At 45.8% G+C, this 19982-nt stretch overlaps 1 protein-coding gene across 6 annotated transcripts in view; it reads right to left on the reverse strand.

The window, feature by feature from the left end:
* Nucleotides 1-1838: 1838 nt before the first annotated feature.
* GLI2 (GLI family zinc finger 2) overlaps nt 1839-19982 on the reverse strand; it is a 197610-nt gene continuing 179466 nt past the window's right edge. For all 6 annotated transcript variants that reach the window (XM_054070500.1, XM_054070501.1, XM_054070503.1 and 3 more), the window contains 4 exons: nt 16183-16347; nt 11411-11692; nt 8054-8390; nt 1839-7026 (listed from right to left, as the gene is read on the reverse strand). In XM_054070500.1, coding sequence (XP_053926475.1) covers nt 4676-7026; nt 8054-8390; nt 11411-11692; nt 16183-16347 — 3135 coding nt within the window. In that variant the 3' untranslated portion in view covers nt 1839-4675. The remainder of the gene's footprint in view (nt 7027-8053; nt 8391-11410; nt 11693-16182; nt 16348-19982) is intronic.

A 19982-nucleotide genomic window follows, 5' to 3' on the forward strand; every position in this document is an offset into this window, starting at 1 on the left:
TATGGGCTTTTTCTCGCCTCCAGGAAAACCTGAGATGTTAGTGCAATATTAAAGAGCTGTGATGGTTTCACCCAGAGTGGGATCTTACTCCGCCAATGCCCCTCTTGGTTTTGGGAGTGGAGTGAGGCAACGCTAATCAAAGAGGGTCAGAATCAGGTGCATTAGGATGGTTCATTGTCATAAGGGATATGATGATTAAAAAAGAAGGTTAATTGAATACTATGAAGTTGCCACAGTAATATAAACTCCAAGCTCCGGCTTATAAACAATATTTGTTGCAGAAGGTTATTACCTGCTTACAACTGGAGCAATGAGCCTTTCGATCCCTGTTTATGCCAGGATGGCTGAGCAGTAAAAATGCACATGCTGGCACATTATCTCGAGTGGGTTCCAAGGAAATGTTAGCCCAGTTTAAGTAATAAGTATGTTCTCACACAGGCAGAATTGTGCCCTGATCGAACTCTAAAGTGAAATACCAGCTAAAAGCTGCATTTGATCTAGATTAGAAACCCACTTTAAGTGTCTGAAGTAAAAAAGCAGTAGGAGCTGTTCTGAGTCTCCAAAGCCTTTTGTCAATAGAAAAGCTCTGAACAATTTCCTTTCAATAATATTACTGCATTTTGTTTAAACATGATATTTGTAGTTCTTGGACAGTACAGAGGGGTATGATATTTATCCAATGGATTTGCAGACTAACGGGATCATTAACACATTAATCAACATCTTGTTCACTGCCTTAACCTCAAACTATGCTGAGTGACTAAATTGGTGCAAAATTCACAGGAGCATGTGATTCATCTCACTCTACTGGAGAAGGTGTCTAATCTAATCTGGCTACAAGGGCTCCCTAATCAATTAAGAGAGTGACAGATGTCTTCCAGAGGAAATCCACCCCATCCTGCATGTCTAATAAGATGCAAGACTAATTCTTTATTGGGATACGCCAATCTCTTACTGTGAAGGAATGTTGATGACAGGGTGAGGATTTGTTCCAAACTTACCTGATTCTACCAATAAGCTTAGCAGGGGTCCTGCATGGAGGAAAATAAGGACATCATAACCTTCAGTTGCTTCCGCATGAAACTACTTGGTTCATTTGGACCAAATGCCAAGTGCTTTGCTCAAAACCTGACTTTATTCTAAACTCATTTCTGTGCCTGTAAGGATCACTTATGAACAGCTTCTTCACCCTCCCTTAAAGATCAAGGCCTGTTCACAGCAATCTACCTCTATGATATCAAGTTGAAAATCAGTCTCTTCAGTGGCTGAGCAAACTCTTGCTGCAGTCCAATGAAATCTTTCTCATCAAGGGGCTGGACCGGCCTCTAACTGAATCATGACTGATGTTGCTCACCCTATCATTTCTTCCACACAGTGAATAGATTAATTTCTCCTTTCTCCAACCCCCAATTTCAACAAATTGCTGTCATGGCCCATCATGACTCTGCTGATTTGTCCCATTTCTGTTGCCTTTTGGACACTGACCAAGATGAGGAGCCATTTTGCCATGAATCTTCTGACGCCAAAATTGCCGAATTTCTCCAGTGCTTGCTTTGAGCCTTTCTCTGCTGCCCCTGCTGCACTGTCATCCTTCTTCAAATCCCCTCTGCCAAGAGGCCAACGAAAGACACTTGGGCAGGAAGCTCTTCAAGGCAAGACCATTGCACATCTGTACAGTGAGTCACACCAGGCCCATCTAGCTTCTCAGCAGCTGTTCCTAAGCACAATCAACTCTGGCAATGACAGATCAAGACCAACTATTATTAGCAATAACAAGCAATAACAACAGGCACAAGGTATTCTGAAAAAAATTACTTTTTAATGTACAAAATGTTTATATACAGGTTCAGCATGTTACCTCCGTATGATGTAGAAAACAGCTAAAAATGTTCTTAAGATATAAATTTGACAGAACAAATCACCTACAGTACTTTTAGTAACGATATCTTCTATACATAATATATACAGTGCTGGAATGGTTACTATAATACTTTTTCAGTAAATGAAGGAAGACCATGACTGGAAAGTCTAACAAATCTCAAGTCATTGGAGATTTGGTTTTGCTTTTGTATTTGTTTTTTTGCTATTGAGATACCTGTGAAGAGTGACTCTAGCCACTATCGCCCTCCGCAGCTATTGAAAAAAATCAGATTAGCAGTTGAAGGACACATGAAGTTCTGATCCATCTCAGCACAAGGGATGCCCAATTGTACTCCAAGCATCCCGGACACCATACAATGTCCTAAAATATGTACTGCCCTCTTTTCATAAATGCAAAGGCAAGGGCAAGGTCAGTAACTGCAGGAAAATATATACAGCGGACTATAAAACAATCCCTTTGAACACATGTTTCATGGGAGACACAAATAAACATCCAGGCACCTTGCTTAACTTTCCTGTCCTCAAGCCCCCTGGACATCAGCAGGAGTCACTGGGGCTTCAGAGGGTGAAGGGTGGGGGTGAGAGCATCCTGTGCATACCCTCTGCATTTGGGATGAAGACAGGCGAGATCTCAGGATGCTAAAAAGCACCTCCCTGCACCAGTCATGCCAAGGGCTACCTGGCAGCAGGGCTGTCCCAGCCCACCACTGCCAACCATGGCTGCTGGCGTACCTAATATTGCAAAGCTTGCCTGGAGGCAACACGTGGCATTCCCCTCAGCCTCTGGTCATGCAGTAAGCCTGACATCATTTTGTGCAAAAAGAAAGCAGAAACACCAGAAAGAACCTTTTTAGAGCTGTCCCTGTCCCATGCAGGGGATGGAGCTGGATGCAAGTGAGAACATCACATGAATAGGAGGGGAAGAAGGGAGGTGGGAAGGAGGAAGTGAAGCTCTGCAGATGCTTGTCAGGTCAAAAACTGTGAGAACCTGGAGGGGATGTCACACTTGTCCCCTGCCATTCAACACACTGCGTACAAAGTATCTGATGCTATGAGAGCAGGACGAGGAGAGTTGTCCTTATTCAACACAGTCAGAAGTTATCAAGGCCTCTTGCCCAAGTACATGCACTGCACCACTTCTATCCTTTTGTCTAAGGACAGTAAAAATAAGTAATGCAACTAAGATTGACTTCAATGCCGGGTGGGACTGGCCTGGAAACAGCAGATCATTATTAAAAGCAGTTATATTTTGGTGGAGGATTTCGCTTTGGGAAGCCCTGCTCCTCTCATATCTTCCAAAATGACATTTCCGAGAGATTCTCACAGATGAAGCTACTATTTTGACTCAAATACCCATTTTTAGAATATCCAGACGTTTGCCTACACTGTAGACTGCAGGTGCAGTGCTGAACTGAATCAGGCTAAGTACAAAGAGTAGCTATATACTGTACACAAAGCACTAGCCAAAATAACGCCTGGGTTGTCCATGGTGTATTTTTTGGATGCAGCAGCTCTTTTCGTGCTGATCAGAGCTGTGAGACATGTTAATGCAGCACTGGGTACATGCCAACAAGCCTCCTTGCAGAGCAGGTGTATTAGCTCATGTCTGGCCTTGCATCAGCACAACTATACACCTGTTGTGTGCACGGAGCTCAGGGCAGAGCCCGGCATGGAGTATTTTACACAGACGAACCCTGGCCAGATAAACCAGCTCCCACAACACCGCCACAGTGCAGACTTGGCTGAAACAATCACAAAACTCTCTCCATCACCATCACTTTTATATGTGAGCACCTTAGCATGGAAAACCCAAAAGAAAGCGAAGCTGTTGCAAAGCTGCACAGGGATATGATAATCCGTGCTTCAGAAACCTGGCATTAAAGATGCATGTGGGGCCCTCGCAGAAAGTCACTGCGCTCAGAGGGCGCATAGTTATGCATGTGTCAGTCTGCACGATGGAGCCTTCCTGCCACGGGGGATTATTTCCCAGTGATTGTTGTTCCCAGGCCTCTGCTCCACTCTGCACATGATATAAACCACGTTGTAAACACATCAGATCAAAGTGTGCATTCACCTTTTATGTGTCTCATCAATGTGTCTTTCCAATGTTTTCTTAGAAACACCACTATGTTTTTTTAAATGTACATTTTATATACGCTTCTGGCAATACATTATATTTGATTTTTAAAGGAAGAGAGGCCTTGGCTACTTAACACGAAAGCATGGTAAGGCACTTTGCTGAGAAGCCATTTGAAATCAATGCTCTTTGCAAGATACAAAGGTATTCATTGTATAAAACAATACTGCTGGCAGAGGGCTTGTTTGGAGACTTAACTAAACCCTACTCTCCTCAGAGCAGAGTACATACTATGGCTTTAATTCTGATCAAAACCACATCCTCCCATTTTTTTCTGGGACGGGTTGAAAATGGAATTTTTCATAAATGTAAGTGACAAAAACTGATGAGGATTATCATTTACAGGGCTGCCGGGAGGGAGGGTTTCATCTCTAACCACACTCATGCTGTCCCCTAGCTTGGTGGAGATACCGCTCAGTGCTCTGGGAAACTTAAGCCCAAAAATAACACCAGAGGTGCAGCCCTGCAGTGCTGAACTGCCTGGATATACATAATTCTGTACAGAGACTTTCTTAAATTTTCATTTTGAAACCCTTTAATGTATTTAATACTTATAAAAAACCTACTCTATTGAAACAGATTATTTTTGTAAAGCACATTCATGAAACTGCTTCACGCACAGCCCCTTGGATAGAGCTAAGGCCTTGTGCTTTACTGTTATGACATCATGTTTAGAAATTTGCTCTCTTCCGCCAGCGTGGTTAGCATGGAGCTCATATCACCTATTGCCATATTGCTTATTCCTGTGGGTATGGTAGGCAGTGTCAGAGAGTTTCGTGGAGTCGTCAGGCGGGAGGAGTTCTGGGAGAGGTTCTGCAGAATGCTGGGGCTCAGGGTTCCTGACATCAGGCTCGAATGGTCCCCATCATCCATGATGGCATCAAAATCTATCTGGGGCGGCTCAAGACCTTGTGAGTCCACCGTGCTGGACACCTGGTTTGTGCCCGGGGAAGGCAGAGTGGCCGGCTTGCTGTTCAGCGCACACTGCTGCTGTCTGACCCGGCAGTCCGTGTGATTATCGAAGCTGCTGTTCTGTTCATACATGTGGATTTGACCATAATAGCACATCAAATTGTTTTCCCTTGTGCCATCCACACACTGTTGGGCCGGTGCTGCCAACATATCGCCGGTTCTTTTATGGGCAGCCTCCGCTGCCTCTTGGCCCGGGCTGAGGGTGTTTGTAGGGTGGGCAGTTCTCATGTAGCCCAGCTGCTGAACAGTGCGGAGGCCTCGGGATCTGCTGGCTGGGCTCGGCTCAGGCGGAGGACGAGGCTGGACCATGCCGGGCTGATACGCCTGTGTGGCTGAACCCATCATGCTCTGCTGAGGCTCAAAGCTGGGCTGGTTAGAGGTCATGATGGGCTGATGAAAGGCCTCCTGAGCCATCGGGAAGTTCAGGTGGGTCTGCTGAGATGAGTAGTTCTGCTGACTCGGTTCGGGCATGACCTGGCCCAGCATTGTGCGCTCACTGTTGCTGCCAGACATTAAAAACTGGCCAGTCGCCACGTCCATTTGCTGAGAGTGAAGGTGTTGTCCAGATTTGGCTGCCATGCTGCTACAAGGAGACATCTGATTAGGGTTGCTGCCGATTGCACTGGGGCTCAGCATCTGATGAGGTTGGTTATATCCTGTGTGCAAGCCCAGATCAGGGTTCATACCAGCACCTAGATTCACAGACTGCTGCCGCAGCTGCATACAGTTTAGCCTCTGCCCATCCATGCCCACATTTCTTTGCATAAAGCTCTGCTGTGCTACATTCATGCTGTTTTCTGGCAGCTGCATCTGCTGCTGATTGTAGTTCTGGTACTGACCAAAGTTCTGCTTCTGCTGGACCACTGCTAAGTTCCCTTGAGAAAACTGCTGCTTTGACTGATTGGACATGATATCAACCGTTCCCGAGCTGACTTCATTCCACTGGACAGGCATGTTATTTTTATTCATGTCTGAGGAAGTATCAAAGCTCATGGGACATTCTGCCATCATGGGTCCCAACTGGCTCATGCTCGTCTCAGCCATCGCCATCCTGCGCTGGCCAGGCAAGGCTGGAGGCTGCAGTTTCCCATTTCCCTGGAAGCTCTGCATCTCATTGCTGTACCCCATGGAAGTACTCTCAGCTACTGTCCTGTTGCTCTGGGATTTGATGTACTGCACCACATCGTCTGGCAACATAATGTCATCATCTCCAATGGGCGCCTCTGCCTCCCCAGACATAGCTTCCATGGTGATGTTTTCAGCGATGCTCAGCGGCTGGGGTGAGTAGGTGTGCCGTGGAAGGCTCCCATCGGAGCGACCATAGCTCTGAGGGCCAAAATTCCTCCTGTCCATAGGGTGTGGAGGATGGAAGGGGTTCATGCTGTTGGTGCTGTTGAAGCGGTGAACTCGTGGGAGGGCCTGGGGGTCTCCAGCAGGTCTCCTCACTGGGTCACTTGCTCGCCTCGTGCAGTTGCCTGGCACCTCGTGGGGAAATGCTGCGGCTGATGGGTAGCCATAGGTGTTACCATCACTGCAACGCCTGGGACCTGGTGGGAGTCGGATGGAGGGCAAGGTGGGGTCTGGCCCATCCATAAGTGAGATCCTGTTCTTCAGGGTCATCCTCTCCATATTTGGCAGGGGGGTTGGAGGAGGGCCCCCAGTGGCAGCAGCGTATTTGGCTTTTAACCTGTAGTGCTGAGCTGGTGTGAGGTTCAGCAGACCTGGCATTCCACTGCACTGGCTTGCCTCACTCGACCGACGGGAGGCATCTGTCGAAATTGGGTCATAGGAGTCGGCAGAGCTTGTGTTATTGGGACGGTGCCCGAGCTGTGAAGCCTCGCTGGAACGGCGGCTGGAGAAGTATGGGGAGATCCCTGATGATCTGCGGCTGACAGTGTAGGCAGAGCTGATGGTGCTTGTTGTACTGTCACGGCGCTCATTGAGTTGGTTCAGCATGGTAACCTCATTGACAGACAGCTCCATTATTCTGGGATTAGGCAGCGCAGCAGAACCACCACTATTTTCTAGAACAGAGCCTAGGAGAAAGATTGCAGGAAAGGAAAAGGTTTAGTTAAGCTGAGAAATTCCACTTGCTAGTGTTCTTGGTGCCAGAACACAGACACACAAGGCAATCCCCAAGTATTTTACAGGAATAATTTTACAGTGTATTTTATTTTTTGTCACTGAATTCAAAGCTTCATCTCCAGCTCTATGTCCATGCACAAAAAGCAAGAAGGCTGAGGAGAAAAGACAAGAACTCCCTGCTGCAAAGTCTTTGTAATGTGTACCCTGCTGATGCTCAGCTGCTGAGCAAGTGCCTCCACGTGGGCTTCTCTCAGTAGTAAAAATGTAGTACTGGTATGAACAGTGTCACAGGGACAGCGCATGGCTACAACTACAGATGCTCACTGGGACAGATGCACAGCAGTTGGGGTAGAAAGATGACAGCCCAAAAGTTGACACTCAAAGGCTCTTCCCAGAGTAAACCAATAGCTCCAATATACCAAGCCCTGAGTAATAGCCAGGTCCTATGCCTTGTGACTTCTTGGCAAAGTTAGAGGAGCACTGTAGGGATCATAAAGATGCCTTTATCAGGAATTCCCAGCCAGTGGGAAACTAGCATATGAAGCTGTAGGCAATAGCCAGGAGCTCTTTAAGAGACAAAAGGCCTGTCGGAACAAGATCTGGGATGGAGGGCTTGTTTGGATTACTGCTGTTCTCCAGCAGTCTCCCAGGAGGCACATTAGCCCTTGGGGAACTTGGAATAAAGCCAAGCAGTCTTGCAGCTGCTGCTGGGACACTAAGGACATCTGTGGTCGGGTCCTGGGCAAGCCCAGAAACAAGAAGGACACCGACACCTCTGCCTTCTTTCATAGCGCTGAGAATCTAGGTTTCTGTTGCATATCATCAGATGGCTATGTTTACACCTAAGCTCTCCAGTCCACCAAGGGCTGACTCAGAGGTAATAAGAAACGATCCTTCTCCAGGGCAGACTCTTAGTTATGAAACCTGAGTCAAAGTCTGGAGGGTTCCTATAGGACATGGCCCAGACCCACAGCTTACCACTTCCTGAGATGGGAGGCAGCTTGGTGTTTCTGGCTTGTGGAGCTGGGTTCACCCATGAGCAGGAATCCTTAACTGTCTTGAGTTTCTCTTTCTTGAGCTGTTCAAGTCGTTGCATTGTCGTCATGTGTTTCCTTAGCTGCAGGCTGACCGTTGAATTACCAGATGAAACCGTTGAGTCCACAACAGGAGCGTTGTCATCCAATGCTGTCAGATCTCCCAGACTTCCCCCACTATGTATGTTCATTTCTACTCCACTGTCATTGTTGTTGGTGCTGCCAAGGGGTGACGGCTCACTGCTGCACGACGACTGGCCACCAGGACTGGACTGACACATCTTGGGGAAGGAAAAGAGGAGGAGTTGGGCAGATGGAAATACGGATGGAAGAAACTAGGAGCCCAACAGCCCCAGCAGACTCCAGATGTTTGGCCCTTTCTTGTTACCCTTCCCTGCTGTAGGATCTCAGCTCTACCAGAGGGCAGGGGCACCTTCCTTGGGGAAGGAGGGTGGGGCAGCACCCCACAGATGTAAAAACTGTGGTGGGTTCAACTAGAGGATGGAGAGAAATCAAATGTTGTTTCGCCAAAAGATTAAGGATAGATGCTTAGAAAAGCAGTATGTTACCTGATTGTGCAATGTATATTGCAGCAAACACTGGCATATCTAACACAGGATCAAGGCCTGAGTATTTCAGACACAACGCATTTCTGTCTTTAAAATACCTTAACATATAATTAGGTTAGCTGACAACCTTCCCAGCCAGATAAAAACCTGGTTCACTATTTGCCAACTCCCACTTGCAGATAAGGCAGATAAGCACCATAAATATTTATCTTATTTACATTAGGAACTACATTTCATATTGAATAGTTTATTTGCAGCAGACACTAAATGGTCTGAACTTGCTCTGAGGTAACTGTTGGGGCTACCAGACAGGATGCTTGGCCTCTCTGCTTGAGGCCCCTGCTCCAGCAAAAAAAAGGGAGTGCTGAAAAGGCAACATACTTTGCCCTAGGCAAAGGTGGGAGTGTGGGGTGATTCAGTGTTTCACTTCGCTCCTAGAAGCCCTCCTGGGCAGGGCTGACTGGCTCTGATGGGCTCACAGTCCTTCCATTGGGATGGTAGAGACTGCAATCCCAGGATTTAATGACAAGAAGTGATGCTGGGACAAAGGTGGCAAAGGGAATCCCGGGGCACTGATTTTGTCCTCCCCTTTTCTGCACTCAAGCAAATACCCTCTTCCCATTGCTCCACACCCCTCCATCTCTTCCCAGCTGAAGACACGAGGTCTGAAGGAGACCATGTGTTATACAGCTATTTTAACAGAATGGGTTTCTTTGCTCACCTTAGTACCGACTGTCCTTAGGAAGGTAGAGTAAGGAAAAGTAAGTGGGAATAAAGAACAGGTTGTTAGGACAAAGACAGCATTAACAGAAAGGACCATGTTAGTAAAAGGAGCAGCAGAGAAGTGCAGAATACAATATAAATTGACAGCACCACTCTCTCTCCTGTACCCCATCTTCTCTGTCATGCACTTTTGGGGGCCCAGATAAACACACCTGTGAGAGACTTCCCACCGGTCTCTGTGGGTTCGGGATTAGACTCAAAGCTGGGTCAAAACAAGACTCCTGAGTGATGGGAACCAGTGAAGCATCTCAACCCTCCCACCACCCTGACCTCAATCAGGAAACAGGATTTGGATATGGGCCTGCCAGGTCAGGTGCTGCCCATTAGAAGTGAAGCACACAGTGCTGGACAGGGAGAGCCGAGAGGAACATTTGACCCAAAGCCCGGCCACCAGGCCGTCAGCTTGGCTGCAGCCCTGGGAGCACACAGCCCTAGGAAAACAAACCCACACCTTCGGGATAAACGGGGTGGGGAGCTGTGATTGTGTCCAAGTTTTCACACAAAAAAAGAAAAACACATGGAGGAAGACTATGGGAGAGAGGTCATTCTGTCCAGTGGTTCTCACACTCAGTATTTGTAACCCAATACAGAGCCTCATCACAGTAAAACTGTTCCTTTAGTCAGTTAGAGACACTATGGATGTGATAATATTCTATCCCTTCCTAACTGAATGCTGCTAATTAGTAATTTCTCCAACAACACATCCCTTAACCTTTTTTTGGAAAATCTTCGTAGCTCCAGGGTGTGTTGTTTCATAGGAATAGCAAACTTAACCTGGATTTAAATCAAGAAAATATGTATTTTGGAGCCCAAAGTAATTTTAGCTCTAGTAGAGATCTGGAGACTGTGTGAACAATCTCCTTTTCAGGTAAAGGTCTTTTCTGCTGTATCTAGCCCTTACCCTGCCCTACTCTGAACTGGTTCAGCAGACCAGAGCTTTGGGTACAAAGGTGAAGAGAAGCATCAAAAGGCAAAAGCGACCCATGTGTTGCAATGCTCCATCTCCTCCACCAGCAATGGTGCGCTCAAGAACAGGTGGGCTCCCTGCATGGGATGGAAGAGGATGGAATGTGTACACAGCTCATTAGCACCGCTGAACACACTACTGCCCACTGTGGAGCTGCTGTAATAGCCAGAAGGCTGATAAATAGTCTTTGCTTCAGCTGGTGGCCACTCATGAGCTTGCAAAGTATGATCATGGTTCCCATGTTTATTTCTGGTTTTAGTCCTCCATCCCATCATCCCACTACAATTTTCTGTGGCAGCTGGGATCTGTGTATTGAACTCATGTACTCCTGAGCAATTTGCTCTAGGGAACTTTGCTTGAGCCAGGAGGTTGGACTAGATGATCTCAAGAAGTCCCTGTCAGCCACAGCAATTCTATGCCTCTGTGTATGGTGCACAGGACCGAGGAACTGAACTTGCTTTAAGATACCAAACAAAAATAAACAGCTACTTTTATCCCCACTGGATTCATCAGACAGGCCACAACAGAGTTGTGTTGGTAGAACTGCTGTGCAGCAGCAGTCTGGAAAGAAAAGGAGCAAAGGGTGCAGGGAGGAGGAAAAAAGGGACTGCTTAAGCCAGGACTTCTGCTTCAAGAAGTGTTCATTGGTCTGCGCCCTATGGTTGATGAGGCAGGTAAAGCTCATTTAACCACAACACTCTCAAGTTTTACCTACTTTCCCAGTACTAGGTCAAGCTCAACAGTGGGCATCACACGGCCCCCATGATTATGAGGGTGGGGATTTGAGATGCTGGGTATAAAGGTGTAAAATGTAAGGGACTGTGCCCTGCCCTGCAGTTTCATCTCCAGACTTGAACTCTAGGGTGTTGGCAGGTGAAGGGCAACTGCCTGGAGAGGTAAATGGCATGCAAACACTTCATGCCCCCATTGTGTTGCAGAAATTAGGGGCCACATCACTTCTGCTAAGAGCAACTGCTCTTACCACAGAATTCTCTGTTTTTATCGTTTTGACTTGTAAGCAATCCTCCATGCTCCTTGTGGTGCTGTTGGCCTCGGGGCTCTCCTCTGAAACTTTGCTGCTCTGCTTGGCGCTTGCCTCATTGTCTCCATTTTCCTTGAGTGGAGGTGGTCGTGGGTGAACATCATTGCGCTGCTTCTTCGTGACATGGGCATCAGGCCCGTGCACGGTCTTGACGTGTTTCCTGAGGGAACTAGGATCTGTGTATCTCTTCGTGCAGCCAGGGATTTTACAGACATAGGGTTTCTGTCAATACAAGAAAATTTTGTGTTATATTTAGAACAAGCCCAGATAGTCCAGGTACATTGTATGGGCCAAGAAAATACAATGAGCACAGCAGTTAGCAGCAGCAAAATGTGGAGCATCTGCTCCACAGGATTTTGTAAAACTGAGATCTCTAAGATGTGATATATGGGCTGCTGCCGATCCACACAGACCTGGCCAGTCATTTGATGTTGGCTAAACTCCTTGTTCTCAGTTGCTGGATTAAAAGACAGCTAAGAATTCATGAAATATTTTCCTAATATTACTTAACCATGTATGTATTTGCTTGGGTGGCCACAGGAATGTTTCCTGATTACGAATGGGAGGGAGGTAATGTAAAGGACTGGCCATAACACATTCTCTCTGCTAAGGTGGGGTCTACACCAAGAAAATGTCTGAGACCTTCTGGCTGATGGAATTCCAGCAAACCCAAGCCAGACTAGATTCACTCTACCCAATCTATCATACTACTCCAGCACCTGTCACCTTGAAAACTGTTATTGTGCAAAACAAACCACAGGCATGCAATGTTTTTCTCAGACGATAGCACTCCAGTCCTGAATTCATGAATCATTGATTGCCACAGGAAAACAAGGCTGAAGCCATGCTTCTGAAAACAGAAGTCAGCAGATACTTTTCTTCTTTTAACTTTTTTTTTTTCCTATTGAGTTTCCAATTCTGAAGTGTATTAGCACCACAGTTGTTTGAGCTGCTGCTGCTGCTCTGGAAGCTCTGAATTCATCAGAAATTCCACTTTCAGCCTCACAGATACTCTTAAGCATTTTCCTGTCAACGCATTGGGATAGATCCAGGAAAAAAACCAGATAAATGTTGTTTGAAGACTACCCAAAGTGACCATTCCTATTAATTTTTTTATCTGTTTTACAATTTTGTCCAGAACCTTGATTGAAAAAATACAAAGGAGCTCATATTTTTTTTGCAGAAAGCCAGCATCTTCACATGAAAAACACAGTAAGTCTGGTTTTTATTCAAAAGCATGCTTCCTGACTGATCTTGACGCATCACTTGAACAGACTAAATCCCCATAACACCCCACTGAGGTAAATATTTAATATATTTTAGAGCTGGGTAAACCAAAGCACAAAAAGTAAAATAGTTGGTTTATAAATCTCAAGCAACCTTTTGGATGAAGCATTATCGAAATATTATTGCTGCTATTAAAACCTTTTCTAAAGAACAGAACCCTCACTACACATGCTAGAAAACCCTACACTAAAGTTTCAAAGACTTTTTATAAAGTATCTTTAGGTCTGACAGTTCTGATTTTTCAGACACCCGTAGTAGAGTAACATGATTGCTGTCGCTTGAACAGCAGACACTCCAGCTAACAGGGTACAACCATCGTCTTCATCAGGCATACCTCCTGGAACTGATCTGAGCACAATTCCTAAAGCAGTGGATTGTCCTAGTGAAGTCAACAACTCAGGTATCTCGGATGCCTCCCTCCTACTCCCATATGCATACAGCATGATTCTCCTTAGGGTCAGAGAACTGGAGACCTCCAGAACTCAGCAGCACTGAATTTATGCATTTTACCCTTGTTCAGCTTAAACTGCAGAAAATGTCACGCTGAGCCTCTGGCTGGCTGTGGACACATGTCACTCTTTGTGTATGCACAGGATGAAAGCCCTTTTCCCAGGAGTAATTTTGAAGGTATCTCCTAAAAGGATTCAAATAGGCATCGAAAAATAGGCAGTTTAATTTTAAATAGTGCATGTGACATTTCAACAATTAAACATAAGCCAGTGCGGTAATATATCCTGAGCCTTGAACTTCAGCATGTTTGGACCATACACCTATGTCCTGTCACACAACGATGGTGACAAATACAGGGAATCTGGAACTTCCCCAACAGAAGAGACATGGATGACTAGCTCTGAAACTGTGGTGTATCCGAGGTAAACCCTGCAAGCAGAGGAAAATATTCAGTAGGTGTCTAGGAACCACAAAAGAGTTACCAGTGGGTAATAGGAAATATTCACAGCCATGAACGCCTGCTTTGCATCCATGTGGATGCACATTCTAGCACAATGGGAACCCAAAGGAGCAGACCTTCAAGTCTGTCCAAGCTCTGCTGAGATGAAGGGAGGAGTCATTCCAGAGCCAGGCCTTTCATTCCAGTAAGCCCAGGTCTCAGTGCACTTTGCTAATCCACTGGTCATGGTCACAGCTGGTTGCAGGACCCTCACCCAGGCCTGCTGCTCAGGGTAATGAGCTTTGCCATGAGGGATGTCATCTGTTGCAAAGGATCATATAATATGTTCCTCAAAAAGAGGATATGGCCCTGAGAGCTGTCATACACAGGCTACAGATCTCCCACAAGTCTCGGGGCATGCCTGTGTTACATGAGGAGTGTTGAACAACAGTTCAAGAGTGACAATGACCTCAAAATGTGATCGTACAGTGTCATATAGTTCCCATGGTAAGGCTTACCTGGCCGGGTGTAAAACTAGTGGCTATGCTGTTTTTGCACCTCAGAACACTTTGACATCCACTGAGGGAAGACACAGCTGAAGACAAAATCCCAAGCTGTTACCTGAGTCTTTAATTTGTGTTGTTGCATGCAGCCTGTGCCAAGTGTCAGTATATTAGATCATGGTTCAACATAGACAAGGAATTGGATAGTCTTGCCTGACAGCCTCACCTTCTTGCACAATGAGAACCCAAAGGATCAGACCCTCAAGTCTGTCCAAGCTCTCCTTAGAAGAAGGGACAAGTCATTCCAGAGCCAGTGTAGCTCCTGATCTGGATCAATTGGGAAACTGAACCCATCAAAGAAATAACATATAATACTAAAGCCAAAGCCAAAATTCCACAGGTAGGAACATGGGACACTATCCAGCCCAACAAAAGAGGAGACTCTGGCCTGCCTAGGAGGGATCCTAAAAAACCTCTAGGGATCTGAGTTCAATTGATTTATGGGCAAAAAGTAGCTCACATACTGCCTCAGAGTGCACAAAATGGGCAGTGTGAGCCTGCACCCACGACTGAAAGCTGTATCAGTAGTCCTCATCCATACACATCAGAATCCTTAGTAATGGAAGAGAGACACAAAATTGATTTAAGAGTAGGAAAAAATGTTGCAGTAATGGGAATCTTCAGTGGCTTGATTGACTTACTTAGCTTATGAGAGAGCAGATGGAAAGTGACTTCATACTACAGTGTTGGAGGGCGGAAATAGCAACAACAAAAGGGACATTGGATCCAGCACTGGAGGAAGGTAGAGACGGTATCCAAAGCAGAAACCAAGCAATTTCTAATAACTGAAAGATGAGACTGAATCACAACTGCATACCTTTCAGAGGAAGAAGCTTTAGTAGAATGTAAATGTTGGCTTAGTCAAACACCAGTTACTGGGAAGGCAGGTTGCTCAGCAGATGAGAGACTGTATGTCTTGCTGACGTCAAGGTGTGTTTAGCCTTAAACCAACACCATACTACCCACTGCAGTGCGGATATGGGTTAATTTTAACATGTATCCTGCTGGGAAAGCGGCTCTCTGGTGAAGTACGATCTTGACATTTGGGTTCATGTCCAAACCAATTCAAGTAACACTGAGATCCAGGTCATTCATTTGGTCTATCTCAACATCACACAGCACAGAAGGGTATCTGAGACTTTGAGCCCTTATTCTGACTCAAAAAGAATCTCTGAAACCTAGAGAATTCTGATTATCACTAACTGATATTACGCCAGAGATAGAAATACTCCCAAAAACCCCTTTGTAGACACAGCATCACTTTAAAAAGCTGTCATCCATGACAATTGTGTTCCATTCTCCAACAGTCTATATTTAAACATTGAAAATTAGGCTACAGACTGAATTCTTCATGGCTGCAAAAGCTATGAGAACTTTGGAGTGTTGTTTTTGCTTCCTCAGTCAGCTAATTAGTGGTAATATAAATTTCACTCGTCGGCCGTGGTTGATTGCAACAGACCATCACATGCGTTACAATAAAGGCAATTTCCTCTGCTCCCCAAGTACTAATAGTGGATCTTAATTAGCCAAGGTTAACAAAGCATTGCATTGTGCTTTATCATTGTACATCAAACAATGGAGGGAATATTATTTACAGAGAATCAGGATCCAGGGTAGCCGTTATACTACTGCGAGTTGGTCCACAGTAATATTAAGCACCATATGCACAACCGTACAATTCTATTTGCACTATTAAAAATTATAAATTTGGAAAATGCTTGTTTTAATTTCCAAAGCCGATTAAAAAGTTTGCATACTTTAACATCTGTTTACGATTTCAAACATGGCTTTCATAAATATAAAGTTAATGTGGTCTGGCTCTCCAGCAAAATAAATCCCATTAAAAAATAAGAAAAACCTCTCATTACAGTTGGTTTCTTTTTACATGAGTCCAGTGTGTAAAGTGTATGTTTATTGTCAGCAAAATTAAAAAAAAAAAGCCCTCCGTTGAGCTGCGGTGAACCCAGGCTTACCTCATTGGAATGCGTCCTGTTCTGGTGCTTGGCTCTGTCCGAGGCATTGGAAAAGGCTTTATTGCAGCCCTCGTGTTCACAGACATAGGGTTTTTCTCCAGTGTGGGACCTCAGGTGTGTCTTTAAGTTCTCCAGGCGGGAATAGGCTTTGGAGCAACCCTCAAACTAAAGTAAAAAAAACACAGGAGGAGTGATTAATTAACCAGAAAAATTTGACTTTACTCCTGCCTAAACCCTTCTCATCTGTTTCTCATTCTTTCTTTCTTACTTCTCTTTAAAGGGCTTGTGTTTTAGGGAACAACATCCACTTTGTTGGGAGAATTCACAGGCTGAGAGTTTCAGCAGTGAGTCATACTTAAGGTGCTGCTCCTTGTTAGGTACCCACCTGACATTTCAACAAGAGATTCTTTTTTCCAGCAGGGCTGAACACCCTCCGCTCCTGCCAGGGCTTTTTTAGCCCCTCCTGCCATCCCTCTGCAGCTAACACACTTGGAAACGGAGGCTCTCGCCTTCCCGCACAGAGAACTGATGGCTTCTTGACAGTTTGACCAGCCTGGAAACTTCACTAGGACCAGTGCTGGAAAGCCCAGACCATTCTCAAGCACACAAGCAATAATCTAGCAAGCTTTGAAGTTTCCCAAATTACAGCTTGGGTCTACTCTTGGAGGATGCTGTGGTCAGGCTGTCTGACATTACCAGTTTAAGAAAACCAAAACTCTCAATCTTGAAGATAGATGGATTTTTGGATGACAAAACAGTCCAGGAAGCTTCCTTCTGGAAGGAAACCAGGTGCCCACACAACGAGAAGGAGCAGCTTGAGAGACATGGTGAGATTTCGGGTGATATAAATCCTGCCACTCTCCATTCCGGCTGGGCTGGAGACTTCTCCCTGCACCTGCCCTGCCTGCAACACGGGAAGATTTCACCTCAAACCAAGGAGGCTGCCTTAAATGCTCTTTGACGAAACAAGTGGAAACTTACAAATGTTGGAAAAGGTTTTAAGAAATACAAGGCTTCCTTCCAACTTTTAGCTAAGTGTTGCACTCACAGTTCATCTGGGAGCATTGAAAAGCCCATGATGCACTTCCTATGAAGCACCTTAAAACGCACGTTAATGCAAGCTGCAAGGTGTTGTGTTTTAGTCAGACCACTTAAATGTGTCTACAAGTTCAGCCAAGATGTGACAGGTCTTCACTGCTATATTTGAATCTTGGCCAGTGAAGAAACTGGTGTCACAGCAGGACAGGTCATGACACAGCTCAGTCTCTGATTTCCCTGTGGGCAGCTGAGTGATCCTATGTATCCAGAGGGCAGAGGCCAAAGGCAGCTGCATGCAATAGCCACAGTACCTGTCTCCTTGTGCTCCATGGGCATAGAACACACCTGCACTGCTAAGGAATGAGGAAGACATGCAGCCCACGAAACCCATAAAGCATGTAGGCACAGGCTGATCACATACAACTTTGTTGAGCTGGAAAAGAAGTGGGGTTACTTAAGCTTCCCTTTAAGGTCTAGCACAGAGATGGTAGACATAAGGCAAACTTGCTCTGCTGTTCCAAGATATCCAGACCTTGTCAAGTACAGTATAAGCACCCTGCAAGGGATGATTCTTTCCATAGATTTGTCATGGTGGGATGGATTCAGTTCCCCTTCCTCAGACAATTTTCATTAGCCCATTTGGCCCATAGGACATGCCACAACTTTGAGGCAGCACAGTACGTCCCTCTCTTCTTTTGTCCTGTGCAAACAGTCATTTACAACTCAAGTCGCTTACAATTATTGAAATACATCATTCCACTTGCTGGAAAACAAAGGGAATTTAGCACAAGGCGATTCATGTATCCATTCTGGTTTTGTTGGATACTGACACAAAAATGCAGCTATTCAGAGCAAAAGTACTGAGGCCACATTTTCAAATAAGAGCTTCTCAGCAAAGCAGCCTATGCATGTTCAAAGCAGTTATTCCCACTTTTATGCATGGATTTGATTATGTCAGTGGGAATTCTGGCTGTCAACTGCTAAAACAATCCGTTACCAAATCTCAGGCTGCAGTTGGGCTCATCTGTAGCTTTACCACAAACTTCTTGTCTGAAACAAATGGTGCTTCGAAAAATCACCACCAGATCTGGACAAGGAATGTTCTCCCAAAGAAGGGCACTGTCTGCAGAGCTGCCATGTATCCCAGGCAATTGGAAATCAGTGGTACTCCAGTTCCGTGTGAGTTGCTGCAACATATCGCATATAGAGGGATTGCAGTTCTCCTGGAGGCAGAGGATGGCTTGACACTCAAACACACACGGCTTTGCCATTGTCCAGTGTGATACAAGTGAGTCTTGAAAGAGGCAGGATTGTGCAGCTGCGTTTTTTCCTGCTCCATTACAGCACTGAAGAGGATGCAATTCCTGCTGTTTTTGTTTTCTGAGTTCCTCTACCTGCAAAGGCAGCGCTACACTTTCGTTCACTGCTCACTTTGTAGCGCATTATCAATATTCCTCAATATTTTTAAGGAAGATTGGTAAAGCACTAGAACTGGGCAAAGTGCTTTGGAAGATTAAAACAAAGGACGTGGCCCTGTGCCCTCAGGAGCTTGTGCTTTAAATTAAATGAGCACAGGGTGGGAAGACTGATAAAGGAGTTATGCAGCAAGCAAATCATATGTATCCTAATATTGGTAAGCAGGAGCGGGGGCAGAGCCAGGGAGGGAGCGAGGCTGGAAGTGACTAAAGGAGCAGAAGAAGAGGAAGATATGGAAGGAGGGCTTAGATATCTGCCAGGCAGAAAGAGAGACTTATCCCTGAGACTCTGGACAGAGGAACGGTGTAATGCTGACGGTAGAGGAGGAGGAGAAGGCAGTTGAAAAAACTGGCAGGAGGAGAAGGCAGGGAGCAGAGGATATCGAAAGACAGGGATGGACCTTCAAGAAGAAAAAAGGCTGAAGCACATCATAAAATCATAGAATGACTAGGTTGGAAAGGACCTACTGGATCATTGAGTCCAACCATTCCTATCAATCCCTGAACACACCTCATCCACCCGTCCTTTAAACTCCTTCCAGAGAAGGTGACTCGACCACTTCCCTGGGCAGTCTGTTCCAGTGCCCAATGACCCTTTCCGTGAAAAATTTTTTCCTGATGTCCAGCCTGAACCTCCCCTGGTGGAGCTGGAGGCCATATGAGGAAAGACATGGCAAACACCTCTCCTACCAGTTCGCCACAGCCACTAAACTCCACAGTTTGCTTCTCTCCTCAGAGGTCCTTGTCAGGGCTCCTTCTCTGCCTCATGTCAGCCATTAGTGTGGTGAGAGACTCCATGCATGAGGGCAGATAGGCGCTTTAATATCCCAAGAATGTTGAGGAAGTGAGCCAGCTCTCCCAGGTGCTAGATGAGCCTGTACCCACATGGCTGAGACACAAAATAGCATGTCATGCTTTTTGTCAGGCAGCATTCAACACTAGGCACAATGATGCTTGCATGAAGGAAGTCTGAGAACTCAGCTCCTCTTGGGGCTTAAGCCCCCAGAGGTTGATCTCACCTCTGGATAAAGAAAGCAGAGGCAGGAAGCACTGGCCCAGCTCCCCAGGGTGGAAGGAGGCTTATGTGCACACTTAGGTACATAGGCGAAGAAAACTTGCAGCCCCAGGAGCAGTACTGGGTGATGCTGAGATGGACACGACCAGGGTTAGGTGGTTCCCCATGGTGTGGGGTTACTGGATTTCCTTCCTGGATACAAGCAGCTAAATCAGCTAGTTTTCCACCTTAAGTGATTTGTCCTGAGTCAGTCTAGATCTCTGTGGTAGAGC

Source organism: Cuculus canorus, chromosome 6 (assembly GCF_017976375.1).
Source record: "Cuculus canorus isolate bCucCan1 chromosome 6, bCucCan1.pri, whole genome shotgun sequence".
In the NCBI taxonomy this organism is placed as follows: domain Eukaryota; kingdom Metazoa; phylum Chordata; class Aves; order Cuculiformes; family Cuculidae; genus Cuculus; species Cuculus canorus.